Source organism: Pyricularia pennisetigena, assembly GCF_004337985.1.
Source record: "Pyricularia pennisetigena strain Br36 chromosome 4 map unlocalized Pyricularia_pennisetigena_Br36_Scf_6, whole genome shotgun sequence".
Classification (NCBI taxonomy): Eukaryota; Fungi; Ascomycota; class Sordariomycetes; order Magnaporthales; family Pyriculariaceae; genus Pyricularia; species Pyricularia pennisetigena.
In genome coordinates, this window is record NW_021940918.1 from 2661730 (window position 1) to 2671885 (window position 10156).

General features: G+C 53.2%; 3 protein-coding genes across 3 annotated transcripts in view; 2 read left to right on the forward strand and 1 right to left on the reverse strand.

Moving 5' to 3' along the window:
- Positions 1-1266: 1266 nt before the first annotated feature.
- On the forward strand, positions 1267-4712 carry PpBr36_06388 (uncharacterized protein; the record flags this gene model as incomplete). The annotated part of the gene is made up of 4 exons (XM_029893533.1): positions 1267-1368; positions 1800-3503; positions 3585-4547; positions 4650-4712. 4 exons carry the CDS (start codon positions 1267-1269, stop codon positions 4710-4712), a joined length of 2832 nt encoding a protein of 943 aa, XP_029745881.1.
- Positions 4713-6129: 1417 nt separating this feature from the next.
- On the reverse strand, positions 6130-9492 carry PpBr36_06389 (uncharacterized protein; the record flags this gene model as incomplete). Its single annotated transcript, XM_029893534.1, has 1 exon — positions 6130-9492. The coding sequence occupies one exon, from the start codon at positions 9490-9492 to the stop codon at positions 6130-6132; it is 3363 nt and encodes a 1120-aa protein (XP_029745880.1).
- PpBr36_06390 (uncharacterized protein) overlaps positions 9134-10156 on the forward strand; it is a gene marked incomplete at both ends in the record, with an annotated part of 1863 nt that continues 840 nt past the window's right edge. The window contains one exon of the mRNA XM_029893535.1: positions 9134-9545. Coding sequence (XP_029746467.1) covers positions 9134-9545 — 412 coding nt within the window. The remainder of the gene's footprint in view (positions 9546-10156) is intronic.

Genomic DNA, 10156 nt, shown 5'->3' on the forward strand with positions numbered 1-10156 from the left:
ATTAGTCAGGAAGACGAGCGAGAAAGAGAGATGGAGCAAGGGATATAGGAAAGTATCGTCTACTTCTTGTGGTCAATGCCAAATCGGATTGATGCAGATTTTCTATAGCATACCTACCTCCCCTATAGGTAGGAAGGTACCCTCAATTGCTAATCTCCAAAGAGAGTCTGTGGGCGTCCTGCGAGTGTTGCAGGAATCGGAATCGATTTTGTAGCAAAGCAACTCGTCAACCAGCCACAAGACGGACTATGAGGTACTTATTATAGGTTAGTTCTAGACTACTGTAGATCTCCCTCCCGGTAGGTGCCTGTCTCCATGCCTGTCTGCCTGCCAACCAGCATCTCCTTGCCTCAAGTACCGTACACAGACGGAAACCCATGATGACCTAATTAATTATTGAATGAACGAACGAATGACCGACCCCTTCTCTTTCCCATGCCCAGTCTCTTCGCCAGCCTCTTCCTACTCACGTCAGACAGACAGCCTGGAATACAGTACCAACAAGAAATTTAGACTAAAGGATACCCTCTCCCTGACCCTGGCTGTAATTATATTCCAAACCTCATCCGCCGCCACGGCCGACCCTGTCAATTCTCATTTTTGGTTTTCGAACGAACACGGATCTCGTCAATAACACTAGCCTCGACTGCTGCACGCACAAACCTGCAGACAGGTACCTCGCTCAAATAAGGATAGCTACCTTATCTTAGCCATCACCCCCGAACACCAGTCTCCTCCTTTAGCGCCGCATCACGTCGTATGCAGCTTAGCCAAGGTGCAGACCAAACTGCCACCGTGTACTGGTAGTAGCAAAACCAACGACCGTGTCGAACCTTAACGAAAAAGTTTGGCACATTTTGGTCTCCCGTATGCCGCTAACAAATCCACACCCGAGGCAGGCGAGGGTTCCTCCCTGGACGGGGTGACGCGACAGAAAGCAATCATTGCCAAGAAAATTAGCGGTGGGAGAAAGAGAAGAAAAGACATAGGGACCAAAAAAAAAAAAAAAAAAAAAAAAAAAAAAAAAAAAGGACAAAAAAGGACAAAAACTTCCCGACGAGACTCGACGGAGGAATGAAGGCAGTGGAGGGCGGAGACTTACCTGCCTGCCAAAACGCCCCATATTCCATGGAGTAAAGCTTGACTACGCCGACCCTTCAGTAATAAACCCCACGAACGACAATTGCTGCCCCCCAGCCGGTTGCAGACAAGACAGAGTGGCATTCCAGCTTGAGTAGCTCCAACCAACCCAGGAAACAAAACAGAATGGCGGACCAGGTCAACACGACCACAATGGAGTCAACTGCGCCTGTGACAAGCGAACCGGTACGGCCAGTGTCGCCTACAAGTGACTCGGACAAGGAGACGGTACGTTGAGAAAGGACGAAGCCAAAGGCCCCCGTCACATCCCGTCACTTCATCCCTCCTTCCCACCCACGACCGGACGATACTAGAACTGGTTGGAGTTTTAAAACATACCCGCCACGGCCGACTGTTTGTTTCGTCCCTGCCCGTTCACTGTAAACCAGCATTGCATTGCAAGCCCTCATTTGACTCAGACTCTGCATTCCCTTCAATTCTCTCTGTCTGCGTGTACTATTCTCCAAAACCTCAGCGCCACCTCAAACTGCCCAACCCAACCCCCATGACCTACAAAGCTCCTAGCCACGCGTGACGGGAGTATTGAACAAGACGTCGTCAAAACAAAATCGCACTCCTACTTTTTGCAAAGAAAGAGCCTCTGAGAAGGATTACCAGCATCAGACAACTAACGGGGGCTTAAAATGGCTCTTTCACAGGATAACTTTGAAGATGCGCCCGACACAGCCTCGATCCGCTCCTTGACGAGGAGAAAACCGTCCGCCACGCAGCCTGTTTCCGACGATAACCAGTCCGAGCTGGCAGCAGCCTTCAACAAAATCAAGAATAAAAAGGCTGCCAAGGACCAAGGCCCGAGCGATGCTACAAAGGACAAAGAAACCAAGCAAGAGGCCACAGATGCAGACGAGGCCACCGAGCCAGCTGCCGTCTCACCACCGTCACCAAAAGTACCGCCAGTTTCCAAACCTTCCATCGATGACGATGAAAGGCTTCCAGAGCCAGTCAGCACGTCCGAGCCTAACGGAAAGCGAATATCAAAGGCCTCTACCAATGGAGAACTGAACGAAGTCGACCTGGACGACAAAGAACAGACAACTGCCCCAGTAGAAGCCCAGACCCAGACGCCCGCCATAAAGAATACGCCCTCGCCTACTGGAGCTGCAGATGAAAAGCCTGTCCTGGCACGGGAGTCACCTAAAACCTTGTCGCTGAGCAGCATCACGAATGCACTGCCTTCCATGCCTTGGTCTCCCCCTGCCAACGAATCCCCCACAAAGGCCATGACGGTCAACCCGCAACCGCCCATACCGCCTCCGATCACAGCTCCTCCTCCGCCTGCCACTGCTACGCGCAAACTGACCAGCCCCTTTGCTTGGCTATCGCGAAACTCTACAAAGGACAAAGAGGCTCCGGCACCACCTCCCGTATCCCCACGCAGGAACACGGCTAGTTCCGTGACAACTCTAACCAGCAACCCGGACATACTTGGTCGGTTGGAGGAAGAGGGCAAGAACGGTGGTGCGGCGGCGCGGAACACTCTGAAGGACCGCTTTAAGCTTGTGCGGATGCGTGAGGAGGCCGGCATTACCCTTCCAGAAGACGACAAGAGCCCTGCGACCACAAAATCGACTACTGGTGTGTCTAGCCCGGTTTTGAACACGACGGCCGACGACAAGGAAGGTTTGGCTGTGCAACAACCGCCTACGTCACCCCTACCAAGTAGTCCAAACAAAAGCCTAGCGCCGGGCACCGCCTCGGGCGTGGATGCCGCAGTCGCCGATGGGCAGCCTGTGGACTGGGACCTGTGGCAGTCGTTGGTCTACGAGGGTCACGCCGCTGTAGCCCGAACAAGTTCCGAGGAACTAAACAGGGCCATTGCGGTGGGCATCCCGAACGTTATCCGAGGTCTTGTTTGGCAGACATTGGCGCAGAGCAAAAACGAGGGGCTTGAACATGTATACCGCGAGTTGGTTGCCAGGGGTACAGACAAGGAGAAGCCTAACAACAGGCAAAGTGGTAGCTCGGTTGGTACCGGTAGCAACACTAGTAACCTCAGCATTCAGCAGCGGGGCGAGACGGCGTCTTCGGCATCGTCGGTCCACTCTGATGGCGGAAGCTCGGGTGGCGCAGCACCAGCTGTCGATCCCAAAGAAGCCGAGGCGGCTGCCGCCAGGTTATTGGCAGAACGCAAGAAGCGTGAAAAGGAGGAGAAGATGGCCCTCGCAAAGTTGGAAAAGGTCATTCGCAAAGACTTGGGCATGAGGACAAGTTTCTCCAAGTTCGCAGCGTCACAGGGGCTTCAAGAGGGTCTATATGGTGTCTGCAAGGCATACGCGCTGTTTGACGAAGCCGTTGGGTATGCGCAGGGCATGAATTTCCTCGTCATGCCGCTATTATTCAACGTGAGTAAATGGTCTCTTTCAATTCTAGTCCTACGATGGACCAACTCACTCCAATGCTTACATTCTATACGAAATACGCAGATGCCCGAAGAAGAGGCCTTCTGCCTACTAGTGCGGCTGATGAACCACTACCACTTGCGTGATTTGTTCATACACGACATGCCGGGGCTTCACAAGCACCTCTATCTGTTCGAGCGCCTTATAGAGGACCTCGAACCGGCTCTGTATTGCCACCTCCACCGCAAGGGCATATCATCACACCTGTATGCGACCCAGTGGTTCTTGACCCTCTTCGCCTACAGATTCCCGTTACAGCTCGTGCTGCGCATCTACGACCTCATACTGTCCGAGGGTCTCTCGGCCATCCTGAAGTTTGGTGTGGTGCTCATGCAGAAGAACGCGGCTGCTCTGCTGCAGCTCTCGGATATGTCGGCACTGACGGCTTTCCTGCGCGATCGACTCTTCGACGTCTATATTGATGTTGCTCCTAGCGCCGGTGGGATATTAGAGAATGGGTTTTTCGGCAGCTCATCTTCCAACATCGACAAGGAGGTGTATAGGGCAGACCAGATGGTCCGGGACGCTTGCGAGGTCAAGATTACTCCAGAGATACTTGCAGCATACACGGAAGAATGGGAGGAGAAGACGGCGGCGGAAAGACAGCGCGAGGCTGAAATCACTCGTCGCGATGCCGAGATTGAAGAGCTGCGAGCCATAAACACGGCCTCTGCCTTCAAGATTCGCCGACTCGAGGAGCAACTTCAGGTGCATGATAGCGAGCAGGCCGCTCTGGCGACGCAACTAGTGCATTTCAAGGTGGAGAACCAAGAGCTTCGCGATGAGGCCGAGTCGCTACGGGAGCAGACCAAGACCCTCCGGACCCTACTCGAAGAACAACCAACCGAGCTCGAAAAGGCATGGACCGAGGAGAAGCAGGGTCTACTCGCCAAGATGGACAAGGTGCACGAGGAGAACCGAAGGATTCAGCAAGAGATGTCAGAGATGGAGCAGCAACTGGTAAAGACCAAAATGGAATATGCCGAGGTAAGCAACTTCAAAGTAACATTCAATCATGGCAATACGGTGAACACAATTCTCCCAAACAGGAACATTTTGCTAATTCGAGAAAAAAACAACAACAAACAGATCAACTCGCAACACGAGACTCTGACAAGGAGGTGGACGGATCTCAAAAGGCAATTCGCATGAGTTGGCCCTGTTCCTCTCTCTCTCTCTCTCTCTCTCTCTCTCTCTCTCTCTGTCTCTATCTCTTCTCTCGATTTCTACTGTACCGGTATGATTATGAAATGACGGTTATGCATGCATACTTCAGAACAGCCTTTGGCCAAAGGGAACTGTTTCAACCACCCAAATCCTGTGTTTAACTTGGGGCATAATTTTCATCTACACAGAAAATTACCCCTTGCCGTTAATTCTAAAAATGTAGTTCTGTGAGACTTGGAATCAGACCAAGGCGTTTTTACTCTTGTTTCATTGTCCATCGTTCTATATCTTCCGCATGAGATGCTGCCATGGCGGCGGCACAATCAATAGGCCATCCCTCGTGGAGTTTTTTTTTTTCGTTTCTTTGTTTCTTTTTGATTGGGTTCGCGTCCTTGAGGACAGGAACAAATTTTTACATTTTTTTTCGAGTAGATAAACAGGGTACATCCTAGGTGGCATAGCAAAGAACCAAGGGTTCCCACTATGAACTGGACGCATAAATTTAGATTTATCATTTGATCTGAATGGGGGAATTCTAGGAAATTAGTATGCAGTAGTTTCTCCCACACAGTTCATGCCCTGTGACTATGGGATGACATGACGACGAAATAGCTTGTCCTTCTGTTTATCCGAGGTGGACAGGTTCAAGAAGTTTAAACAGGGACCCCCTATCTTTAATTGTTCTCCCCTTACCCATCTTTACAGTGTCTAAATACAAGTGAGAAAATAGTGTACCATAGAGGATTTTGTAACTGTCCAGTGTCGATAGATCAACAGGGCATATATTCAACGCCATCATAAGTAAATATAAACCGGTATTCACTCAATACCGACTTCTTTTTCTATTGGATTAAAAAAGCACATAGACACTTGGATTAAAGTACAAAATGTTATCGGGTTGGGAAGGGAATTTGCTGGGGAATTTTGTTGAATGAGACAAAGAGGTGGAGGGGGTATCAATGAGCTTTCCCATTCTATAACGATTTGCAAAGAGGCTGGAGAAACCGTGACGAGAGGAAAATGGAAAAAAAAAAAAAGAAATAAGGAACAAAAAAGTGGTTGTATGACTGTAGCGGCCGACGACGTTGTCAGGACGTAAAAAAAAAGAAAAAGAAAAAAAAAAACCATCGAGAATAGGATTAAAACGCCGAGTGCTTGCTGAATGCCCAGAAGGAGAACCCAGGAAAAGGATGAGGCGTTTAGAAAGTTGAGAAGAAACAGCAACTAGAACGGAAATCAAAGGAGGGTAAAAGACATGAACTCCAAGCTCTTGCGCTGAGCACTACTCGCTGATTTTTTCTTCTTCTTCTTTTGCAGGCCCCAAACGACGATCACACAAGCCATCAAGACTACTCTCCAGAATGCGTCACCCAAGAAGAGAGATGCTGTGATATTCCCCATGCTATACTTCTGGCTGCGACAGCGGGGGCGCGGGTGAGACGCTCCTGCTAGACGCGACGATGCTTGGCGTGGCTGTGCCCGTCGGGCTCGCACACACGCTCTCGCCAGTAACAACGGCCGCCGCAGCGACAGCCTTGCGCGATGCGCGCGCCGCGTTCACCCTCTCGGTCCTGGCAGCGCGTTCCTGCTCCCTCTGCTGAGCCACCTCACGCTCGGCAGCCACGGCGGCTTGCCTCCGCGCCGCCACGTCCTCCCTCTTGACCAGTCTCCTGAGACCCTCAGATGCCTGGACCAGGCCGTCGATGCTGATGGCGTGGTCCGTCATCTGGTGGTTGATGTACGTGTAAACCGCCGCTGGAGAGGTGCACTGCGTGAGAAGCTGGGTTTCGTTGAGCTTGAGCAGGGCGAGGGCCACTTGGAACAAAAAGGTCGAACCATCGCCTGCCAGGGACAGAACGACGTCCCAGACTCGGAATAGAGCCTCGGCCGAGAGGCAGTCGGTGAAGACGGATAGGAACCACTGGAACGTCATTGTTTCAAGATCTATTCCCAGAGCGTCAAAGTGCGCCGAGAGCCGGGGGAGCACCTCGGCAACGTACTGCCGTAAAACTTGTTGGTCCGCTCGACTGGCAAGTAGCGAGTGGTCATAGTAGCCCGCAGGAAGGATCTTCTCGACAAACGCAGCCAGGAGCCAGAAAGCATCCTCCGCAGATGGCGTCACGAGCAACAGGTTTGCAGCAATCAGGTTCATGCCTTGACAGTAGCCAACCTCGGGATTGCGCCGAGAGTATGCAAGCAGCACTTCGTGGAGCCTCTCGACGCCGGCACCCTTGCGAAAGAAAATATTGTCCGTCAGCGTACGGTTGATGTCAGCCCGGATCTGCGTCACCACGTCTGCGTTGTCCTCGGCAATGGGCCGAGAAACAAGATCATCATAGTAGCCGGGCACTCGCAACTCCAGGGCACCCGAACATTCGGCCCAGACCTTGGCACGAAGCGTGACGGGGATACCACCGAGAACGAGACTGCGGAACTCGCTCCACTTGGCGCGGCCTACTTTGCCCTTGTTTCCAAGGTCTGCGATCCCGATCAGCTCCCCATCGGCAAGCTTTGTCTCAGGCATGCGGTGAAAGCGCGCATCTGCAATTGCAGAGTCTCCCACCTTGCGCCGCTCCGCCCGCACCTTGCGTAGGAACTCGTTCCAACGGTCCATCCGCTTCCTCTGCAGATCATCGTGGAGGCTGTTGAGCTGGTTTAGCAGCTGCTTCACCGGCTCGGCCTCGTCTCTGACAAAAGTCGCCGCCGCCGCCGCCGGCTCCCTCTCGGAGGCGACTACTGTCGCGTCGCCCGTGTCGACAGCCGAAGTCGGTGTGCTCGCCGGTGGCACGAAACCGCGCTCTTCTGACGTAACTATGCCGGGCACGGGTAACCCGGGGGATTTGGGGGCATCTGGACCCTCGGTCACTTCGATACCCGCAGCGCCTGTGGCGGGGGTGTCGGAAAGTAGCTCGGTGGTGCGTTCCGCCCCCGACTGAAATGTCACAACCTTCAAGTAATCATACCATCTGTAGCTCGACTTGCCTTCCTCGGTAGAAGACGGAGAACCGGGGCGGCCTTCGCTAGCGACGTCCCATTTCGAACTGGAACTGTCTTCGGTGATAATGGCAGCCAGGTTGGGTTTACCGTTCTGAAGTAGCTCGACTCTGTTGGACCCGCTGCCCCTAAACTGACTGGCCAGCTGCGCCGCCCTTTGCCGCTTCTTACGCTGTTGATCATATATGAAGCCATATCTATCCGTGAGCTCCCCGGAACCCCGGTAGTTATTATTCATTTGGGATAGGGTCGGCGGCTGTCCCTCCAACGGAAGGATCTTGTCCATCTCGACCGGGCCGTAGCTCTCCTGCCGGGATATGTTCTCCAAACTTGGACTCACGACCATCGTATCCCATCGATCCTCTGGTCGAGTGCGGCCGACTGCACCGGGCGGCAGGGCAGTTAGTGTGCCTGCTGTGACCCTCCGCATCGACATCAGAGATTTTGGCCCACCCTGAGTAGAAACCGTACGAGTCGACCCGTTCGTTCTTTGGCTCGATACAGACGAGGTCCGTAGGGATCCTCCGGCTGCAGATCCGGAACTGCCTGCCCTACCACGACCATCCGCGATCTTGGCGCTGGCGGCATTGTTGCCGGCAACCAGTCGCACCAGAGTCGCAGCAAAGGGCATGGAACTCTTCCTCGCGGGGGTCGCGCCGTTGACGATGCTGGAGGCCCTGCTTGAACTTCGGACTGACTCGCCGTCGGGCGGCGTGAACAGATCCTCATTTAGCGTCGGGCGCCTGTCGGCCGAGGACAAAGCGCGAATGACCGTCTGCTGGGATCGTTCCTGCTTGGGGATGTCTCCGTTGACACTACCTGCGCGACTATTCCTGCCACTGCCCCCGCCGCCGCCACCCCAGAAATAATCTTTTATCATTTTCATGGTCCCTTTGTTTTGAGCCTGACTGTCGGTCTCGGCAGGAGGAGCACCATTGCTAGATGCACGCACCGTCGCCTGACCAGCAGCGTAGTTACCAATGTCCTGTGAGACGCTGTCTGTCATGGCATCGCTCATCAGATCCGAGACTTGACGGTTGTGTTGGCCCCTCGCGGCATCGTGTTCGATAGCACGCAGGCGGGTCTCGAGGTCTAGAGTTGAAAGTCCGCATTCCAATATGATCTTCCTCAGGGCACGTTCCCTGTCGCTCGAGCGGATACGCAACGCCGAGATCTGGGCGTCACGCTGGGCCAGGTCTTCGGCAATCTGGCGCACCAGTCCAACGGCGCCGTGCCTGGCAATGAGACGGTCGATGTGCTCATCGTCAGCGAGGTGCAGAGCGCCGGGGATTTTGTTGGGGGTGAGCGGCGGCGCATCGTCGAACAGGGCGTTGCGGGCTTGACTGGACGAAGATGTAAACGTCGATGAGGATGCCTGCGGCTTGGGCGAGTTGGCCGTCAGACTCGCAACGATGGACGATGCGGCGGATTTTGCCGACGCAACGGCGGGCCTCGGCGGTGAAGGCGATTTGTTGGCCGTCTCATCGGGCTTTTTGAACAATAGGGACGAGGCGCCATCGAGGGAGTCCAGTGGAAGTACAGGGCGGTCTTCTTCCTGCGGAGATCCGGGCGAGAAAGAGGGAAATGAGGTCAGAGACTTGTCCAGGGCGTCGACGGACGATGTCGTGGTGGAGCTGGACGGGTTAGAGACAAGCTTGGCCCTGCGAGAGGCGCGGACAGTAGAGCGATGGCTACTCCGGCTCCTCGTCGACGCGGCCGAGATCTCGGAAAAAGAGCGCTCAAGAGGCGCTATGGGAGCCCCGCCGTCCATCGCGCGGCACTGGGAGCACGCGCTGCCATCGATCGACTCGACTCGGCCGTTTCGTTCGTCTAGACCTTTTTGTCTTGGGGATATTTGGTTCCTGGTTGGGCAATTGTGTTGCTCCTTTTTGGGGAAAATGGGGGGTTTCTTTCTTCGTCTTCGTCTATTCTTCTTGTTGACTCTTTAGTGAATGACTGTCGCTAAGTCTGATCAAATATGGTTATATGTAATCGTTCCCAAGTCAACTAATTTCTTGTCCTCTGTTTTTGATATGCTCTCCTTTTTTTCCCTCTTTCTTTCTCTTTCATTTAATTCTTCTTTCTTCGGTTCGTTGCTTTTTTAGTTCGTGCTACTCGCGGCAATCTTTGATTACCTGTGTTCACCCCCCTAACAAAAAAACAGAAGTCGCGCTAGGAGAGTACTTGTTGCTTTCTTGTATAGTTTGGGCCTGTTGGAAAAAGAGGGGTGGAGCTGGTCTCGTCTGGTCTACTCAAGAACGTCAATGCGATGCTAAGTTGGCCAGAAAACACGGGGTTTGGGGTGGTAACAGAAAGAACCTCGCAGTACATGACGCACTTGTGACTGCAGGGGTCTTATAGGCTAGTGGGGCAGAGAGACGAAAACTCAACCTTTTTTTTTTTTTTTTTTTTTTTTTTTTTTTTTTTTTTTTTTT